Genomic DNA, 21,828 nt, shown 5'->3' on the forward strand with positions numbered 1-21,828 from the left:
TATTAGTGTGATTTTGGCCAGTGTTCTTAAGTTTATTAAAGGTTGATGATAACAAAAGAGGTTAGTGGATATAGAATATGCTTTTTTTTCCCCCCAAATAAGAGTGTACAAGGAATGCTAGGTGAATGTCAGTATATATTCTTTTAAAAAGTGTATTAAAATGTTTTTTACAGAAAATTGGGTTCTCAGTTAACAAGTGCTACACAAGTTTTTCAGACTTCAGTCAAATTTTTTTCCTACAGTTTCAATTGTCCGGTATTTCTGCACTGTTTCTTCCACCTCCAGTAACCCACTTTCCCTCCCTCCTTGCCTTCCCATCTTTGCTCTCGAGTAAATGTTCATGGTTTGGTCTTACATAGAGGATTTTTTTAAAGGAGCAAGGAGTACAGACTCATAGGTGATATTTTAATTTTATGAGCAAATCTGTTATTTAGCTAAAAGATGACCTTGTGGAATAGTTTGGCTTATGATTTAAATAGTATCACATGACTAGTCTTGAGGCACCCTCTAGTCTCAACAGTCCTGTAAGCTGAGCTTTTTAAGAATTTGAGTTCAGTTCCACCTTGTACTCTCATTCTGTCAGTATCATCTCTTAACGTTCCTGATTAGAACCATCGGTATTGGTAGCTGAGTACCATCTAGTGCTTCTGGTCTGAGAGTGGATGGTTTTGATTCATGTAGACTATTAGTAGAATGGACAATTTCTTCTTTTTCTGGTTTTCTCTTTTATGAGTAGTCTGGATATGTAGAAACCAGGAGTTATATCTTAGGTTCATTTGATCTTTTTACATTTTGTTATCTTTCCTCCATCTGTAGTGGTCAGAACTATCTAATTTTTCTTCCTAGCGAGCCTTAAAATAATGGAGGTGTTGACATTCTGTATAAGGAAGGGTAGATGCAAAATAACAAAACTACCAACTTTGCCCATTTACTCTCTAAATTCAGCTTTTCAATTAAGAGTTTATGTTAGAGCCAAGAAAATCTCGAAAGAGAAGATTAAAAGAAGGAATCAAGTAATAAAGCATTTAGTTAGAATTGGGAAAATAATACGGTGCTAGAACACAAATAGAAAAGAGAAACAATAAAATTCAGATGGAATATTCTAGATCATTTTAAGAAGGTGTAAAACACTCAATAACTAATGGCTAATCATGCGAAAATAATTCCCAAAGTGATTCCCAGAGTAGGACTGCTCTTTTGGGTTTCTGTAATCTGCCCAGAATCAGATATAGCCTCATCTTTAATACTCTGTAAATTTTAGATGAGTAAAAGAACCATAAATAAAATAGAAAGACAGGCAAATAAGGAAGTAAATATTATTGCTAAAGTAAAACTCAGTGCCCTTTGGTCGATTCTGACACATAGCAATCCTTCAGGATAGGATAGGATAGGATAGGACTAACCCAGTGTGTTTCCGAGACTGTTTACCAGGAGAAAGTGTAATCTTTCTCCTGTAGAACTGTTGGTGGTTTTGGGCTGCTGACTTGTGGGTAGCAGCCCGATACATAAGCCATTATGCCACCAGGGGTCCTTGTATTGATAAAGAACCAAAAAAATTAAACCTATTGAGTTGAGGAGCCCTAGTGGTATAGTGGTTATGCATTGGGCTGTGTTCTGCATGGTTGGCAGTTCAAAACCACCAGCAGTTCTTCAGGAGAAAGGACTTTTTACTCCAGTAAATAGTGGCAATCTCAGAAACCCACCGGGGGTTGTTATAAGTCAGCATGGACTCAAATGTTTCAATGAGTTTGTTTTGGTCATTGAGTTGATTCCAACTCACAGAAACTTAAGGGTAGAGTAGGGCTGCTCTTTTGGGTTTCTGTAATCTGTACAGAGCAAGATATAGCCTCATCTTTTTCCCACAGAGTGACTAGTGGGTTTAAACCAGGGTTCTTTATGCTGGGATTTGTTTTTAATCCATAAAATTAGTATATACCTAAAACCCACTGCCATATAGGTGATTTTGACTCACAGTGATCATCTATGTGATTTCCAAGGCTTGCATTTTCATGGGAGCAGAACACCTCATCTTTCTCCTGTGGAGCAGCTGTGGGTTTAAACCACTGATCCTGTGGTTTGCAGTCCAATACCTAGCTTACAGCACCACCAGGGTTCCTTAGTAAGTACATGTTAATCTCATTCTAGAGTGACATTATAGGACAGTGAGCTATAAATATTTATGGAGCAGGAAGGCCTCATCTTTCCCCGGAGGAGCAGCTGATGGGTACAAACTGCTGACTTGGGTTGGCAGCCCGATTACACCACCAGGTCAGAATCTACTTGATGGCAGTGAGTTTGGTTTTGTTTTTGAGACATGTTAATCATTTAGTAAATGTTGTATGCATACCATGGAATTCCGGGTAATGAATCTACTCTTTGACTTTTTTTTTTTTTTTTTGGTAGGGTACATTCCAATTATAGGAATTCATAGAAGTGGAATTATACCTGTTGTGACATGGTTCTCTAGAGAAACAAAACCAGGACATTTAATGACACATACACACACACACACCCTGAAGGAATGTAACAGCTAATTAGTCCACACAGCAGTATGGAGGGCTCAGTTCAACTCACTTTCATGGAACAGCTAATGTACTGGAAGTCCTTTAACTCAGGAGGGCTGCTGGGTCCATGGTCAAGGAAGCAGACAGCTGAGTTTTCCTGAGGGCAATGCAGGCAAGTCCAGCCACAAGCAGCAAACAGCAGGGCAAGCCACCAACAGTCAGCAGCTCAGGAGCTTAGCAAAGCAGGCCCGGATGGCATATTGAATTCAAGCAATGCAAGATGACAGAATCTGCCAACCTTTAGCCCAAGTGATGTATACACCAGCAGCGTGGCATAACAAGTCTCAAAGGAACCTCAAGCTCTAGCAACACGATCCACGGGTTGGCTGTCCCACAGGTAGTGTAGCTCACAAGCTGAGGCAGAGAACTAGCTGAAGTAGCTGCATGCTGGTCAAATCACCAGAGAGCAAGAGAAGAGAGGGGCAGGCCCTGCCGAGCCATTTGTCTCTTTTCCCTCCAATCAAACTGACCCTGTTAATCCCACATGTTCCTATTGACCAGGTTGGCACAATAAACCTACCTCTACCGAAAAAGTCATGGCTATACATAAAGGATGTTTATCAAGTTGGCCATAATAACATCAAACATTAAAATAATCTAAATTTTTATATAGTCCATGTTTCCAAATAAATCCTGATTAAATTTTTACTAAATTTTATTGAAATCTTACTAAAATTTTATAATTTTAGATTATTTTGTGGAGAATTGTCATCTTTGCCACTTAAAGAGTTCCTGTCTCTGAATACGCACTATGGCTCTGGTAGGTATGTAGGCGTTACTCCACAGAAGTCTTTCAAGGCTTATCCAGCCTTCCAGAAACTCAAGCTCCCTGCTATTGTCATTCCAGCTCACAGCAAGTCTGTAACAAAGAGCAGAACTGTCCCTTTGCGTTTCTGAGGCTATAATCTATGGGAGTAGAAAGCCTCATCTTTTCTCATGGAGCTGGTGGTGGTTTTAAACTGCTGGCCTTACAGTTCTAGAAGACCACAGCATAATCCACCACACTACCAGGGCTCCTTATCTATTATCTAGTTAGTGATCTTCCCCTGCTGCCATCCCCATAACTAACAAAGAATGTGTCCTTCTGTGTACAAACCTTTTCCTGACATGTAATATTGATCCCATACAGTATTTCTTTTGTTCCTGATTTCCCTAGTATAAAGCCAAGTTCATCCATGTTGTGAGATGCTTCATGGGTTCATTTTTCTGTTTCACAGCGTATTCCATTGTGTGTATGAACCAAACTGTACCCATTATCTGTTGATGGACACTTAGTTTCCATCTTTTTGCTATTGTGAATAATGCTGTGAAGAACCTAGGGATGCATTTTTTTAAACTATTGTTATTTAATATTGCTTTATGTGAGCAAATTAGTTTCCCATTAATGGTTTGTACACAAAGTATTCCATGATATTGAATGCATTTCCTAAAGTGTGTCAACCATTCTTTCTGTTTGTGTCCTGGGTGTTTTGTTTCCTTTTGTCTGAATTTTCTAGCCCTTCACTGCTTTCTCATTTTTGTGTTTGGATAAATGTCTTTTTGAATCTCATATAATTATTTTAAGGAACACAATCTTAACACTTGGCTGAAAAGTGGAATGGCTTCAGTCCTAAGTCAGAAAGGTCTATTAGAACCCACAGTCTTTCCTGTCAGACCAATACAGCTGGCGTTTTTGGTGTATTTTACTTTTCCTACCTTTTCCTCCCACTCTGCCCAGAACCTTCTGTTACGAGTTCCAGACTGTTGGGCAACGGTGGTGGCACACCATCTTGTTCTGCGCCCAGAGTTCACGTGGTCCATTAGTCTGTTGAGTCTTTGGTTTTCTTCATTCCCCTTTGCCTCAGACTTGAAGAAATCCGTAATTAGATATTAGTTGGGCATTTACTTACTTTTAAGACCCCAGACACAATACACTAAAGATGCATAACATTTGTCTTTATGAATTATATTGTGCCAGTTGGCATAGATGTCCCCCAAGCCTTTGCTTTCAAGCGGTTACTTCAGCCTGTGAAAGTGTTTCGCTGTCTACGTTTCCATGGCTGTGGTCCCGTGTGCTCTGTTCCATATATTAATGTACATTCAGCCCCTACAATTACACTGAAATATCTGCACCCAAACTTGTATTTGCAGCTGGGAGTGCTCCCTTGAATCCTCGAACACTTCTTTAGCATACTTAACTACCAATATTGTTTGTAAATTTACTGTTTGCTCATCTTACCTACTGCAGGATTATCTATGACCATAATTGCCATTTATTCTTGTATTCCTTTTCTTGGTCATGCTGTACTAACTTCACTTACATTGTCTATAGCTTTTTTGGTTGCTATTATTTGGCATAAGTGTGAGAAAAGTGGAGCAGAGGCCACACCTGACCTCCTATGGCTACCTGAGGGAGGAGAATCCATCTCCACACTAACCCAGAGTCAATTGCCACAAAGCAGAGATCAGACATGCCTCCACCCTTTATTGTGACACCAACTTTTCTTTCCGTATTACTCTACTTTCCTGCTAGGCTCAACAATTTGACAGCTACACAGAATTCACAGCACTCAAGATTATTGGGGTTTATTGGGGAAGTTAACAGGTCAGCAAGTCAGAATCATAAAAACATCTTTGGTCCACAGCATCACCTCTCCTCAGTCTCTCTCTGGTCTCTGCCTCCATGGACCAGGAATATGCATGCTCCTCTGCTGTTACGTGACCTTGCTTTGGCCTCTGGTCTTGAGGTGGTCAGCTGTCTCCACAACTTAATGCACGAATTTCAAAGAGCCTCAGCTGGTACCTCTTTTCTTGATGGTCCCAGAAATTTTCCAAGATGCTTTCTCTTAGAGGAGTGTGGTTTTTGTCTTTCAGCCAACCATACCCAAAGGAGACAAAGGTCGATGACCTGGTTCACACCTTGTACTAATGTGGAGACTCAGAATACAACCCACCTTGATCCTGTCCACTAGTAAACTCCCTCCAAAATGAGATTATAACCACAGGCACAGAGGTTAGAATTTACACTATATTAAGAAAGGGATTATGGATACTAAGAAATTTCACTTTACCATGTGTCCTCTATTCAGTAATTTTCTTCCAATTAGTTATATTGTTCCCTTTTCATCTCTGGTAACCAGCAAGTTTTTTTGTTTTTTTTTCACCTATGTATAAACGTTTTTTGTTTTTTAAATAGTGGTTCCCTATAAGATGTACCTTTCATTAAGTACTTAATACAATGTCTGCTAGGATTATCCTTGTTCTGAGATGTTTCAAAGATTCCTTATTTAATATTGTGAATTTGCCATTTGTTCGTAGGCACCAGTTTCCTTATTTATCCGTTCTTGGTTATTTAGGTTATCTCTTTTGATGAGGTAAATAATACTGTAATGAACATAGGTGTGTTGTTTTTTTAATTAGAAGAATTTGTTGATCTTATAACCTAAGGCTGATTTACTAAATTTTGGGGGTGGGGTGGGGGGGGTAGCGGGTGTGTGTGTCTTGTTACAGAAATCTTAAATTTTAGAAATGTATTATCTGGGTCCTACTCTGACTAGTCAAGACCCATATCTATAATAATAGGTATCTTTGGATATGCAGCCCAGGCATCGAGCTGTAAAACAAAAGCCTGAGTACAGAATCACTGGTTTAATAAATAAAATTCAGACTAACAATTGTGCATTCTGGCTTTGCTGCCTTTTTAAAAATTTAAATCATTAGGGGCTCGTACAACTCATCACAATCCATCCATCCATCCACTGTCAAGGACATTTGTTGTCATCGTCATTGCTGCCTCATTTCTTGTGCCTTCACTATTTCCTGACTCCACTCACAGGAGGACCTACTCTACTCTTTACCTTTTTATTGAGATTTCTTGCACGTTTTGTCCAAAGATAGTAAATTTTTGCTTCCAAACAACTTTTGTTCACACAAAAAGTTTTATTTCTTCCCACAGTTTTTGCTCAAGCTGAGTGCTCTTTTCCATAATTTTTGTGCCTAACAATGTTTGTACATCTCGTATGGAATGTAAACTAAACTGCATTAATCTATCTATTCCTCCGTCTCTTTCGCTCAAATGGGTAATTTCTTGAGGGTGAATGTATAATTTATTCATCTTTGTAGCCTCCATATTGTTTATTACAATGATTCCTTGCTCAGTAAGCATGTTTGGCAGAAATTTAAAACCCTTTCTTTACATAAAGGATCCCTGATGTGTAGTGGTTATTGGTTGGGCTGCTAACTTCAGGGTTAGCAGTAAAATACCCCAGCCACTCCATGGGAAAAAGGCTGGGCTTTCTACTCCAGGAGAGCGTAACAGTCTCAAACTCACAGGGCAGTTCTGCCGTCTTAGATTCACTATGAGTCGGCATCCACTTGACGGCAGGTGGTTTTTTCTTTCTGTACATAAAGTTAGTGGAAATTTTCCATTATCTTTTAATTTCATTATCTACAAACTCTTGGAAGGTTCCTCTTATGGCTACATAGTTTAATGTCTTTTTTTTTTTCTTTTGAAGAGTAAAATGAAAAAAATGAAGGAAAAATATAAAGACCAGGATGAAGAAGAACGTGAGCTTATCATGAAATTGCTGGGGGTAAGAAATATCTGAAAACATTTTCCTTAACTTTTTAATGGGCACATTGCCCAGCATGTTAGGTATTCAAGAAATACCTGTTAAATATAAATTTTCTCTGTATGAATTAAGTCTGCAGGCTCAAATAAAGAAGAAAAGGGGAAGAAAGGAAAAAAAGGGAAAACAAAAGATGAACCTGTAAAGCAGCAGCCTCAGAAACCTAGAAGTGGGCCCAAAGTGGCTGACCTCAAGAAAGAAACTCCCTCCCTAGCGGTCCTAACTCCTGAGTTGAAAGACCTGTCTGCAGAGGATCCGCATGATGACAAGGTAGTAAGCCTTTGATTTAATTAGGGCTACTAATCTCCCAGTTTTCCCAGGACTTACTGTGCTAAAACAAGGAAGAGTTGGTAACCCTATTCTTGATGGAAAGGTATCTTAAAAAATACAGCCTAAAATTAGTGTGTACACATTAAAATGCTAGTGTTGACAGTTGATGAGTTTTAGAAAAGTTTTATGGAGAAGCATTTTTAGTTTCTAGTTGGAAATGGATACAGTTGTTACAAGTATGCTTAAACTACAGGCTGAATAAAAAACTTTTCATGAGCCAGCCTTATTTTTTGTTTATAGTAATGAAGGCTAGGGTTTGGACTGGGAAGATAACACAGTGATTTTATATATATATATTTTTTTCCTTGCAGAACAGTGTTTTTAGGTAACATTCAAACCATGTTTGTTTTTAAAACAGGACTTAAATATTCATGAGAGGTATTACTAGTAAAGAGGTTTGTTTTTTTTTTTAAACAATTCAATGGTTTTATATACAGGTTATTCCTGACTTACCAGACCTGGGGCTTTATTCTAACCATTCAATCATAAGTCAGTTCTGATGTAGTAAAAAAAGTTTTTTTTTACATTTCATAATTTTTGGTTTTTATAATTGGTATCCTAATAAATTCAATCTGTCCTTTTAAAATTTTAATGAATCATTTTACTGGGAACACTTACAACTCGTATAACCAAACATCAATTGTGTCAAGCACATTTGTACATATATTTCCATCATCCTTTGAAAACATTTAAAAAATTTTTTTGCAAAACATTTTATATTTGAGCCCTTGGTATCAGCTTTTTTTGCCCTCCCTCCCCTCCCACTCTCATGAACCCTTGATAAATTATGATTTTCATATCTTACACCATCCTGTTTCCCTCCAACTGTTTCTTTTGTTCATCACCCTGTTTGTGTGGGTGTGTGTTAATGTTAATCATTTCAATCGGCTCCCCTTTCTCCCCCCTACCCTCATGGTATCACTACTTCCATTACTGTTCCTGAGGGGTTTATCTGTCCTGGATTCCATGTGTCAGGGCCTCTTATCTGTACTACATGCTCTGATCTAGCCGGATTTGTAAGGTAGAACTGGGGTCATGATAGTGGGGAATTGGAAGCATTAAAGAACTAGAGGAATGTTGTTTCATCGGTGTATACTGAACCCTGGCTGGCTGGCCCCTTCCTTGTGACCCTGCTGTGAGAGGATGTCCAATTGTATATAGATAGGCATTGGGTCTGATCCTATCAACACCTCATGATTGCACAGGCTGGTGTGCGTCTTCCATGTTGCTTTGTTTTTTCCCAGCTAGAGGGCCACTTGTTTATCTTCAAGCCTTTAAGACCCTAGATGTTGTATCTTTTAATAGCCAGGTACCATCAACTTTCTTCATCACATTTGCTTATGCTCCCATTGTCTTCAGCGATCGTGTTGGAAAAAGTGAGCATAGAATACCAGATTATGAGAACAAAGTGTTCCTGCACTGAGGGAGTGCCTGAATAGAGGTCCAGTGTCCGTCTGCTACCTTAATACTTAACGTATAAATATATGTACATAGACCTATATATATATTTACATATGTACATGCCTGTAATTATGCCTCTGTAAATATCCTTAGACTCCTAGTTCTTTCCTCTACTTCCTTTGGCTCTCAGCACTTCCTCTGGGCGACATTGCACTTGATTAACCCACCAGGCTAAATAGCATTCATGAGTAGGTTATCTTCAGGTAGACTTTTTCTTGGCTAAGTAAATAAATTACGCTTATCTTTTTTGTTTTTATGAAAAATTATCCTAAAGCTGTTGAATAGAATTTTTTTAAATAAATAATTTTATTGGGGGCTCTTACAGCTCTTACAATAACCCATACATCAAACATTTTCTGCTTGAGCCCTTGGTATCCGCTCCTCTTTTTTCCCCTCCCACCCACCTTTGTGGACCCGATAAATTATTTTCATATTTCACACAGTCTGCTGTCTGTCTCCACTCACATTTCTCTTGTTCCTCACCCTGGGGTGAGGGAATTATACGTCAATCATTGTAGTTGGTTCCTGGTTTCTCGCCACCTTCCCCTACCCTCATGGCATCACTACTCCCATTACTGTTCTTGAGGGGTTTATCTGTCCTGGATTACCTGTCGTGAGCGCTCATCTGTACCAGTGTACATGCTCCAGTCTAGCCAAATGTATAAGGTAGAACTGGGGTCAGGATAGTGGGGGTAAGGACATTAAAGAGCTAGAGGAATGTTGTGTGTTCTATTGGTGCTAGGTTGCACACTGGCTCATTCTTTCCTTGTGACCCTTCCATGAGGGGGAACTTTCCTTTTTAAGTCATGTACTTTGCAGAATTTCCCGTATTCTTATCCCTAGCAGATACAGCAAGCTTAGTCATTTTAAATTTCAGAAACTCTTCCTATTTCTCTTGAATGATATTGCTTTCTGAAAAATTAATCTACTTCAAGGTCTTGGGACACTGAGAAAAACCACCTTAGGACCCCTGGCATGTGGGTTAGATTGTGAGTCTTGTTTCTCAAGACTTGTTACTTTTACCTCATGATTTATGATAGGCGATTTAAACTTCAGTTATGACTGACCTTTTTTTGTTTTTATGTGTTTGGAGCAGGAAGAGCAAGATCTGGATCCACAGGGCAATGAGGTATGATTTTGTTTGTTTCTACTGTAACACTCTCATTTGACAGAAAATCTTTAAAACTAAAAAGGCTAAGTTTGAAGGGTCTGCAGTCTAAAGTGACTAAGAATGCAAATCATGTAAGGCATTTTGAAGTTTCTCGCACCTAGTAAACATTTATATATATAAAACTTTGTCCATTTATATATATTCTTGTGTTAGACAAAACCACTGGAAACTCCTTAAGTACCTTTAGGGTTTTTACTAATATCCCTGGCCTCCCCCAGCTGTGACAACAAAAGCTCTTTCCAGACTTTGCCGAGTGTCTTGGAAGGGGAAGTGAAAATAAAGCACCATTGGTCTCACGCATACAGAAGTTCCGTTTTCTGTATGATATCCAACCCACTTTTCTCCTTCATCTTTGTAAATTTTATGTATTTGCTATTTGAAAATCGTTCTCATCACATGATGCAAAAATAGTAAATATATCTCAACATCATTATTAGAGTTATAAAGTTGTTCAAAGTTATCTACTTTTAGGATTGGTTTATAATTGTTTTTATTTTCCACTTTTAGGAAAATCTGTTTGATTCTTTGACAGGGCAGCCACATCTTGAAGATATTCTACTATTTGCCATTCCAATATGTGCCCCTTACACCACCATGGCTAACTATAAGTGAGTCACCCTTAGTTTACTCAAAACGGACAATCATGAATTTTGTTTCTAATCTTATGGTAGTAGTAACACATGTGATTCCTTTTTAAAGATATAAAGTGAAGCTTACTCCTGGAGTTCAGAAAAAGGGAAAAGGTATTTTCCTCACTTTTTATATTATAATTTTAAACAGTTCCCTGGATGAACAGAAACAAGATTTTTCTATTTTCTATTTACACAGCTGCAAAAACAGCCTTGACTAGTTTCATGCATTCCAAAGAAGCAACCGCCAGGGAAAAGGACTTATTCCGCAGCGTAAAGGTGACGCTCTGTTCCAGAACTTAGGTTACTGCCCATAACAGAAAGCCTTACCTTTTCTCCCACCAAATAGCTAGTAGGTTTGAACCACTGGCCTCTTGTGGTTAGCGGCTCAAGTGTGTAGCCCACTTACTCTACTACCAGGGCTGCTGCTGAGGTTGGTAGTGAGACAAAAATGTTAGAAAGTTCTTAATTTGTTTGGTGAAATAGTGAAATACAGTTAAAAAACATTCTTTTGACAGCAGAATACTTAACAGTTTTCTTTTTGTTTTTAGGACACAGATTTATCAAGAAACATCCCTGGCAAAGTGAAAGTGTCTGCGCCCAATCTTCTGAATGTAAAAAAGAAATAGCTGAAATGAAATACTAAAATATGAGAAGAGCCAATTTTGTAGCCTTTTGGAAGTTGAAAACATCATGTAATAAGACTTCTGAATTTCAATAATGAACTAAAGATTGCCTTGCTGTTTGCCAAAAGGACTTCCTCTTGTTTTTTTCTCCGTTTTATATAGAGGAAACAGTATATGGTAGGATTTCCTAAAATATTTGTGGATACTTAAAACTTAAATACTATGATTGTATACAGCTATAGTTATTCCCTACATTTACTTGAAAATTGAGAGGCTAATATGAGTATTCATTTACTTGATATTCTGTATATAAATTCTAATATATATACCTATATATGACTCAGAGGCTAATCAAAAACCGTGTTTTATTTTGCTGGGATAGTGGGAGGCAGCTGAACATTTAGGCTTCTGTCTCAGAAACCCTGAGTACTAAAGGAGCAGATGAGATTGTACCTTCAGCTACCTTTTCTTGGAGGGGAAAAAAAATACCTTAAAGGAGTTCGAATTGATCATTTTGATACATTTATACATCTTCACATTTTGATATTAATATGCCATTTTACCTTAACCTAGAATTATGTAAAAAGACTGCTAGCTAAAGACTCCTGACCCAGATTTCTACTGTCTGCTAAGTGAACTACCTCAACGGACACCAAGTCTCATTATTTAGTGAGCTACAAAATTTAATTGACTCCACAACGGCTGATGGGCTTCATAGTGACCAATTGGTCACTCCATGTTTTTCTTTTACTAGCTTATTCCTATTGATATTTTTCCATTTGAACTCAGTGTGTTTTTAACACACTATGTTATATTTGGAATGACAGACTAGATCAGGGGTCCTCAGACCTGTTGGAGGGCCGGATATATGAACAAATTCCGATGCAGACTGCACATACCTTTTTTTTGAAGTAAAAAAACACTGGGGGGGAGGCCACAGTTTGAGGACGCCTGGACTAGACAAATAGTCTTGTCTACTTTGATAATGCTAAGAATATGTGTCTACAGGTGTATATGGCCTGAAATTACAAAAAGGAAAAAAATAACATTCCTTGGGGTAAAATCCCCCTAATGTCAAATACGTTTATTGCAAACATCTTAGACATAAAAATAGGTTCTCTATGCCATTCACATGCACATTAAAATTAATAAGCTGCAAACTACAAAAATGCACATAATTATACCAGTCTGTGATGTTACAGAATTGCTGTCCATGCAAGGTAATCAGAGGCCTCATGAGACCTTAAGATCCCGAAGTGTTATTACTACCAGACCTCTGATTAACACTGTGAAGTAAGTGTTTTGGAAGGCAGTTCCATGAGTTGGCTAATAGGTCTTTAAAACAAGTAACTGCTTCTAAGCTTAGCCTGAAAGTGGACAGGAAAGAGAAAAATAATTTCATTTATAGTTCAGAGGTACATTCACTTAAATTACCCCTCCCTCCAAGAAAAAAACATAACTCTATTGCCCTCAGATAGTCCATAAACTTGGTTTGTTAAAATAATTAAAATAATTTAAGGGCCAATTAAAATTATTTACCTTACAAGAGATTTTGGCTGAACTAAAAATGTAAGTATTTCATTACTGTGTGCCTGAAAGACAGATTTGAAGAACACAAAGTAATGCTACAAAATAAGTTTCAGTAATTTTTACAAAGTATCCTTTTCCACAGGAAACTATACTTACAGCTCTGTGATGGACAAGCAAATTGTTGGCACACCCACCAAAAACAATTACTTCTCCTTCATCACTGGGACAGGCTGTATGCCATAACCTACATTTAAAGCAAACACAAAGTTTGAAGAAAATCAAATTCAGTGTTTGTTTATACAAATGGGCAAGGGCTCTTTTTAGAGAGCAGACCAAAGCATCGTAGCATAAAATATCTTCAAAAAAACAAAAGCTACCAAAACTGCAGTGTGGTTTTTTCACTAGAATGCTCTGTTTTCTAGGTCTTTTTAGAGCCAGTCTTCCGGGAGATTGGGTGATCTATGCTGTTTTGTCTGGTCCATAGGTCAAACCAACTGTCTTACACAAAACATGAGGTATGCTAAAGCCCTCCAAACCAACATTACTGCTATCCAGTTGATTCTAGCTCACAGCGACCCAGTGAAACAGGAATACAACTGTTCCTGTGGGTTTCCATAACCATCCGTCTTGCAGGGAGTAGAAAACCGCCGCCCTCTTCCGCGAGCAGCTAGTGACTGGAAGTTAGATCTTGCTGTTAGCAGCCTAATGCAGAACCGCCCCACAGTTCTATGGAGGGAACATATGTAGCAGAGACGGCCTCCTGGTGGCATGACTTAACATAGGTTTTTGGTTTGAGGAGGGGAAAAAAAGCCAGATTAACTTCTAAATGTGCTCTGAATGTATTTTTTACTGAATCCTTTACTTTGGCAATCTTTGTAATAATTATGTTTAGTCAAAACAACAAAGTAATCATCAACTTAGGAACAAATATTTAAGACATATTTCTTCTGGCTAAGTTCTAAATAAATGCAATACAGCATTACTATAAATTCAACAGAAAATTGATTTTTCCATGTGCATTCTTGATAGTTTTTTTTCTCGATAGCTTTTAAAATTTGCCCACTTTCCCAGTTCCTTTATAAAAAATGACAAACCTTGATGTAGTTCAACTCACTTAGGTAAAAATACTTTTAATTGTGGTTTTATGAATAGTTTTATGGTAAAAGAAGACAACCAAATTTTAGCCCTATTTTTCACTCAAAAAATGGAAAAGCATTTGATAACGTTGGGTTTTCTTTGAGAAAATGTGACCTTAAAACTTAGTTCTTTATTATAAGAACAATGTATTTAATGCAGCCCAAAGACCCTCAATTCTTAGCATTGCATCTCTAATGTTCATATTAATTTAGAGTAAGAATTACCTTTTCAATAGTTCATACCTTGGTTTTTCAGTGTAGGGATGATTAAACTGTATCCATTCATTTTTACTGATACAATAAGTCCAGGCATCACCTGGTTGAAGCAAAGGAATAAAAAAAACCTATGAAGTAATAAAGTATGTTTTCTATCAAGGTGACAGTAAGATTTAAAGGGGACAGCTTTTGCAGAAAAGGTAATCAGATTGTGAGTCATTATTAATATGTTTATAGGATCAAAACTAATAGCAAACCTTTCAGTACATCTAAAGTACCTTTTCCCAGCTATTAATATAATGATTTCATTATACTGTTAAAAAGACTTACTTAATGGCTGTTTATCAGTGGTAAATCCTCCAAAGAGAAAAAGATGATCTGAAGAAACTGGTGTTAATGAGTGCCAAGATCTACCAACTGGACACATGCCTTGTGGAATTCTGAAAATAACAGCTACATTACAGTATCTGTGTTTAAAAGCAGCTACTATATTTAATGCAGAGAAATACTAGTTAAAGTTCTCTCTTAAAATTGTTATGGAATTGATGACAGACTTTAAAAAGGCTTCTTGGTGTTAAAGATATGTGTTATATCGAATGAATGATTCTCTTTGAATGCAGTCAACTTAAGACTATTTCAACAATCATGAGCATATTCTATGCCCCAGCTAAACAGGTAATGGGAATCAAATACAAAATGAAAATACAATTTTTAAGGATCCTACAGATCATATTAAATACATCAAGGAAATTTAAGTATTACCACGTGCGTATGTAAACACACGCACACTAAATAGAAAATAAATCTAAAGTGATACCTACAATTCATTCCACTCCCATGAATCCAGATTAAGATAGTGAAGGTCATTCATTCTAGCATCCTGAAAAAGGACACTCAGAGTTATCCTTTGAATCATTCAAAAGCAGGTCACGAATACTTTAGATACTTACACGGTATCTGCCTCCAAACACAAAGCCTTTGTTTCCAATCGTTGCACAGGCATGGGCAGCACGGGGTGAAGGTACTTTCCCCTATTAACACGAAGAGCAGTGTAATAATTGAACTTTTTTTATAAATGGAGGGAAATAACAGAAATAAATGTTATTCCCTGAATATGCAATTAAGAATATTACAAGGCACCTGATTTTTTAAGCTGAAGCAGTCTTATCAACGTGGTAGGAACACTACCAAAACCTAAGGTTTTACTTATTTCTGAGATGTATTACTGGCGGAGCTAGCTAATGTAACCTAGTGCTGCTCTATTTTACATGGTAGCACATTATGAGTGGGCTTCAAAAATTTTTGGAAAAAAGAATAAAAGATAATGGGATTTTTCCACAAACTTTTTAAAGCCCTGTCTCGTGTAATAAGAGGTTAAAATCGGTTAGGTCATTCTGCCAAGTGGTGGCTACATATTGGGTTGCGATCCACAAGGTTTGCAGCTGCTGCTTGGGAGAAAGATGGGGCTTTTCTACTCCAGGAAACAGTTACAGTCTCGGACATTCCCAGGGGCAGTTCTACCCTGTCTACAGGGTCACTCACTATGATAGTCGGCCTCAACTTGATGGCAGCGAGTGAGTTAGGTCATTAGTTAAATTACAAACAATAGCAACTACTATTTAAAATTTAGCTAAGGAGATGTTCTTTAAACATTAAGCTTTTTTTTGTCTTGAACTTCTGAAAGATTGAAAACTATGGATTGTCTCTCTACAAAAGAAAAATGGCCCATCAATTTCATATCGCATCCTAATTCTGATAATCAAACCAGTTGCTATGGAGTCTGCAACTCTTGGCGACTCCATGTGAATCACAACAGTGCTCTGAAAGGCTTCCAGTGGCTATTTTTGAGAAGTCAATCACAATAACCCAGCCTTTCTGTTAAGATGTTTCTGGGTGGACTCCAACCAACAATCTTTTGGATAGCAGCTCACTGGCCATTTGTATCATCCAGGGAAGTCCAATTCTGATACCACTCTCTTTCTCTAGGTCAGCAGTTCTCAACCTGTGAGTCGCAACCCCTTTGTGGGGGGTCGAACGACCCCTTCACAGGGGTCGCCTGATTCATAACAGTAGCAAAATGACAAGTAGTAGCAACGAAAATAATTTTATGGTGGGGGTCACCACAAGATGAGGAACTGTATGAAAGGGTGGCGGCATTAGGAAGGTTGAAAACCACTGCTCTAGGTAGCCTTGCCTTAAGCATCCTTCAGTCACTCACAGTAGTTATAGGCTGGCTCCAAATGAATGTTTCAGTGTCTAAAATATGTACATGATCATTCCATCCTCTTGGATGACTTGAATTCTAGGAAAGATAAGGAAGACTGTCTGTAAAATTATATATACTTGTGATTTATTGACAAGGCAAAACAACCCTTACAGAAGTAAAAATTGCATACTAAAGTAGACCATATATAATTATGAAATTTCACTTACCCAAAAGGATGTTTCATCAAATTCAAAAGTTCCTAGGACTTTCTCTTCAGGTAAGTATCCATACCCTCCAAAAAATATTAGCCTATTTATTAAAAAATAAAAAGATTTGTCATATGCTAAAGACACAGGTACATGAAAATAATTATCAAATATCTACGTTTTTTATTTTGTACTTTTGCCTTAGGTGCTCTGAGTGTTTTCATGTATTAATTCACTTAATCCTCAAAACAGTGATAAAGTATGTTCTATGGTTAAATGCTTATTGGCTAAAACACTTTCCACATGCAAACCCTACTACAGTGCTGTTAACTCACTTGTTTTTATATATCCAGACACCTAGTTTGTCCTTTGATGATGGAGGAATCCCTTGGCAGTCCATTCTTTCCCACTGTAACACTCTGTCTGTCGGTCTTGAATCCAACATATAGAACTGTCAGAGGTAATTTCAGTTAGATGTGGTTGGGTGAAAGCAAGTCAACTTTGGCATCTAATTTTCTGAGTTACAAAAAGAATGCCATAATTCATGCTACTGCAAGTATGAATTGCAGACTGGCTGCTAACCGTTAATGGTCTGAGTCTAGAAAAGGAACTTGTACCAGAATATAAATTAAGTCACCAAGACTCTTTAGATGAAGGAAGAAGCAACATCTTGGTACATCCTGGCACAAGCTCCTTATTTCTTACTCTGAACAGAATAGTATCACCCAAAACAAACAGATTTAGCAAATTTCACCATCAAGTTCATTAACAGGCCTACAAAGGTAAGTAAAAAGTACTGCTATGCAATCATAGACCACCCAAAAAACATCCCACTCTCAGCAACCCTATGGGGCGGAGCAGTAAACTGTTCCTTTGGGTTTCTGAGATTTAAGTTTTTACAGGAACAGATAGCCTATTTCTGCAGTGACTGGTGGGTTCAACTCTCATTTAGCAACTTGATGCACAAACCACTGTGCTAGCAAGGCGCTTACAAATCATAGAAACCTTACTAAATACACTTATCAAAACATGGAGCTATTGTTTCTCAACAGCCTAGGCCTATACACTTCTACAGGCTGTTTCTGTCTCTAACCTTCCCCCCAAATGTCTGCCTTTTACTTACACCATGTCAAAACAGCAGTTTTAGCATCCTCGAGGGACTCAAACTTTAAATTATAAGAAAATTTATTTTTTAAGTTTTGGGGAACCAAAAAAAAGTCTGAAGGGGCAAGATCAGGGCTATGGGTGAATGGGCTAAGGATTCCCAGCAAAATTCTTACAGGACAGTTCTTGCTATCCTTGAAGGATTAACAGGTACAATGAGACGGGGGAAAATTCCTTGGTGCAAGCTTACCAGCCCTTTTCTAACCAATACGCTTTTCAGTTTTAAAAAAACGTCTTCAAATTAAGCATGCACGATCATCCTGTATCCTTTGTGAAAATCTATCAAGATTACCCCTTTGGAATACAAAAAACACACCCCCAAAACAATCTCTAACTCTGAGCTCACCCAACATACCCCCTTGGAAGCCATTGTTTTGATTGGACTAATGAGACTGAGACAAATGTATTACTGAGAGTACATTTTGTTTGGAACAACCCTCTGCATCTATGTACTGAAGACCTAGTAACAACACTTGCCTACTTAACTCTAAAAGCCGAGGTTAACTATTTAAAAGATTAAATATAAGTGTCCTTCAAACAAGTCAGATCCTGGTCATCTTTTTAGAGTCACAGTTTGAAACCATCTCAGAAGTAGGTTCTACCTACACCAAACCATTTGACATTACCTTAAAAAACATTCTCATATTTCTGCATCTCGATAACTCTTTTGGTTACCTCTTCCAATGTACAGTTCAGTCCAAGCATTAACTCCTAGGTGAAGCTTTTCCTTATTCCACTCCCCATCCTACCACAATGCTAGGGATTCCATTTTACATTCAACAGTACTTACTGTAATCTCTGTCCCCTCTATCACTATGCTGCTGCAACTACTTTTATGCCCTAGAATGTGAGCTCCTAGACATGGGGACTCTATCATTCATCTTTGTGTATCCAATGTCCAACCAACCAAGTGCTCAGCAGATAAGATACCGAGTAGCCAAATAAATTATCAGTCTACCAATGAGTGCCTTTCTGAATGGCTTCATGTCTCGTACCTGACTAGAACAACAATGGACATCTGCTTCCTATTTGGAAAACAAACCAATCTATGGCTCTATTACAACAAAAACAAACCGACAACCACTGAAAGGATTACAACCCAGAGTGGCCCTATGTAGGCTTTCTGAGACTGTATCTTTGCGGGAACAGAGAGCCTCATCTTTCTCCAAGTAGTGACCGGTGGCTGAGGAATCAGCCTTGCAGCCAATAGTCCAATGCTTACCTGAGAGGGTCACCAGGGCTCTTACCGCACCATTAAAAAACAACAAACTCACTGCAAATGACTTCATTCTGATTCATAGCAACCCTGTAAGATAGATAACTGCCCCACCCTCCCATAGATGTTCAAGGCCGTACACACTGTGGGAGCAGAAAGCTCATCTTTCCCCAGCTGGGGGTTCACACTGCCGGCGCCGAGCAGCCCAGCTCATACCCCACGATGCCACCAGGACACAGGAATGCAGTACATGGGATTGTGTGTTAGCTTATTGTTACGACTTTCCGGGTGGTGGACTCTTCAATTTTACCCTTCACAGAATATGTTGTCTGTGATGTTCTTGGTTAATTTGTTTACTAATATCCATTTATCATGCAAGGTTGTTAGAGACCTGAGAGCTGCAAAGAATACAACCTAACAATTATTTAACTACAATTGTTAGCCACAAAAGTTTACTTTACAAAAAACCTAGGTAAATAGAAACTAGTAAACGAAGTGCCCAAAGTTATGCCCATGCCATTATATAAAAAGAAAATATATCTCTCTTTAATTGGGACACTAAGTATGGGGCTAATCTTAGAAATCTGAGATGGCTTGAAAATCTGAATAAAATTACTTTGAGCTGTAATCATTAGGAACACTAACCTTATTCGTATTGCCTCTGGAATGGTGTCCTCCAAACAAGTATATTACCCTGTCGACACACACAGCACAGCTACCGGACATAGAAGGAGGGACATCCCCTTCGGTGTTCATTTTCTTCCTGAAGAGAAACAATTGCCAATTTTATAAATTTCTCCAAAAGGAAGAGCTGTAAAATGTATTCATTTCTTCTTCTACCCCCACAATAAAAAAATAAAAAAAAATCAGAGGGCTAGATAATACCCCAAGGATGAGGATTTAAACCCACCCACTACTCCACCGGAAAAAGACAGAACTTTCCGCTTCCATAAAGTGTTACAGACTTGGAAACCCAACAAGAGCAGGTCTACTCTGTCCTATAACGTTGCCATGAGTCAAAACTGATGTGATGGCAGTGAATTTGGTTTCGAGTTAGTTTCAGATCCTATCTAGGTCTCTTCCAGCTCTAAATTCACTGAACGAGGTCTTTTAACCTCTACTCTCTACCCATTTGATGAGCAATGCCAGGTGCTCCTACACGTGTGCAGAATGAGAGGTTTGGAAAGTCTAAGACCCTTATTTGAAATATTCTAGGTACACAACCACTTTATATTATATATACAAATAAAGTAGCTATTTTTTATTTACATGGTCATAAATAATTTCAACTGTTTTTCCAAAAGGAAAACAAGTCAATATCCCACTCATGGCAGGTTAATCCAATAAGTGTTTTCATCCAATCACCTTTTAGCCATTCAAGTCAGATTCAGACCCTATGTAATATAATAGATTGGGCTCAAAAAATTTTATTTTCTGTCTTTCAGTCAATTTTGTAGGTAAGTCGGGGGTGATATACATAGTTCTGATGGCATAGCAGGTTATGCATTGGGCTTCTACTTCAAGGTCAGCATTTCAAACCCACTAGCCAATCGCAAAGAAAAAGATGAGGCTGTCTGCTCCTTTAGAGATTTAGAGCCTCAGAAACCATATGGGGGCGTTTCTAATCTGTTTCTAGGGTCACTATGAGTTGGAATGCACTTGATAGCAGTGTTAGTGCCAGAAATGGCTCAAAGCCTTTCAAATAATTTGAAAGCTGCATATATAACAAGTGAAGGTGAATGTGCTAAAAGCATTGTTGCCAATGGGTTAAAAGTGGGGTTAAACTTACATAACAGTAAAAGACTTCCAACAAAAATAGCAGTCAAGACAGACACTACAGAAACCCTGCACAAGAATGGAAGAAAGAGAATACAAAGAAAAAACCTGGAGCCCCGGATCTCTCTCTAAACAAAAGTTAAAAAGCTAGGTGAGCTGAACCCATATATAAACAAAGAATAAGCCACCTGGCCAATTCTCGATGTTCCTGGGCTGTAAGAGCATAGCAGTAGCTAGGGCAATTGTAGCCAGCCCGGTTTCCTAGGGCTCCCAGGTACACAGAGGGATCACAGACTCACATATTCGTCAGTGGATTGTTGCTACCAAATTCAGCAGGGGGCATTTTTCTTTATTCCTTTTGGTAACCAAATGGAACAAGCTAGTAGGCCAAGCCTATACTACGCTCCCTGTCTCTGTGCACCTATTGCCAAAAGCCTTGAGCTACCAGAACAGGCATGCCCCCACCCTCAAACTCTAAATCTGCAGAGCAGTGCTAAAGGGGAGTGCAGGCAAGTGCCCAGAGGCTTCCAGAGCCAACTTGCCACTTTTTTAAAAACAAAAAAGCAGCACCCGAGGAACAGGGCTGCCTGATACAGCTGGAGCTTTAAAAAAGAAAAGCCCAAGTAGCGGAGCACTGCTAGACAGACAAGATTCTGGGACTGCAGCTACTGCTGCAAAGTAGCTATTTGGTGCCCACAAAAGTTGGCAGTACACTGGGGCTTCCAGGACTGGCTTGAGTTCCCTCCTCCCCCACCTTTTCTTTCCTTTTTTCCTTTGGTTTTCAAGCTGCTAGCTGTTGCCTAAAGTCATTTTTATTTTGTTTGGGTTTCTTATTTTTTTGATATTTTGCTTTTTGTGGTCTTGTATGCATGTTTGTTTGCTGGCTTGTTCTCATGTTTTCTGCTATTGTGGGTTTGTCTAAGACTAAAAATTCAATCATTCCTGTCTTCCTTCGCCTGATGGAGACACAACTTGTCCCTGTGTGACCTA

At 38.4% G+C, this 21,828-nt stretch overlaps 2 protein-coding genes across 3 annotated transcripts in view; one reads left to right on the forward strand and one right to left on the reverse strand.

Moving 5' to 3' along the window:
• NEMF (nuclear export mediator factor) overlaps nucleotides 1–11,727 on the forward strand; it is a 60,919-nt gene extending 49,192 nt beyond the window's left edge. Inside the window, exons 27-33 of one of the 2 annotated variants that reach the window (XM_004698573.2) lie at nucleotides 7,058–7,135; nucleotides 7,247–7,441; nucleotides 10,059–10,091; nucleotides 10,641–10,741; nucleotides 10,833–10,876; nucleotides 10,962–11,041; nucleotides 11,314–11,727. In XM_004698573.2, the coding sequence (XP_004698630.1) occupies nucleotides 7,058–7,135; nucleotides 7,247–7,441; nucleotides 10,059–10,091; nucleotides 10,641–10,741; nucleotides 10,833–10,876; nucleotides 10,962–11,041; nucleotides 11,314–11,391 (609 nt within the window). In that variant the 3' untranslated portion in view covers nucleotides 11,392–11,727. Of the gene's footprint in view, nucleotides 1–5,417; nucleotides 5,557–7,057; nucleotides 7,136–7,246; nucleotides 7,442–10,058; nucleotides 10,092–10,640; nucleotides 10,742–10,832; nucleotides 10,877–10,961; nucleotides 11,042–11,313 lie in introns of those variants that run through there. The other variant, XR_006679857.1, reaches the window with a different exon arrangement.
• Nucleotides 11,728–12,436: 709 nt separating this feature from the next.
• Nucleotides 12,437–19,820, reverse strand: KLHDC2 (kelch domain containing 2). The gene is made up of 11 exons (XM_004698572.2): nucleotides 19,708–19,820; nucleotides 17,018–17,133; nucleotides 16,704–16,785; nucleotides 16,489–16,572; nucleotides 15,221–15,301; nucleotides 15,092–15,150; nucleotides 14,601–14,710; nucleotides 14,298–14,370; nucleotides 13,075–13,162; nucleotides 12,928–12,980; nucleotides 12,437–12,755 (listed from the first exon to the last, which is right to left on the reverse strand). Exons 1-11 carry the CDS (start codon nucleotides 19,816–19,818, stop codon nucleotides 12,632–12,634), a joined length of 981 nt encoding a protein of 326 aa, XP_004698629.1. The 5' UTR covers nucleotides 19,819–19,820; the 3' UTR covers nucleotides 12,437–12,631.
• Nucleotides 19,821–21,828: the final 2,008 nt, after the last annotated feature.

The sequence above is a fragment of the Echinops telfairi genome, unplaced genomic scaffold, assembly GCF_000313985.2.
Source record: "Echinops telfairi isolate 266 unplaced genomic scaffold, ASM31398v2 ScPeMD7_18;HRSCAF=68, whole genome shotgun sequence".
Lineage (NCBI taxonomy): Eukaryota > Metazoa > Chordata > Mammalia > Afrosoricida > Tenrecidae > Echinops > Echinops telfairi.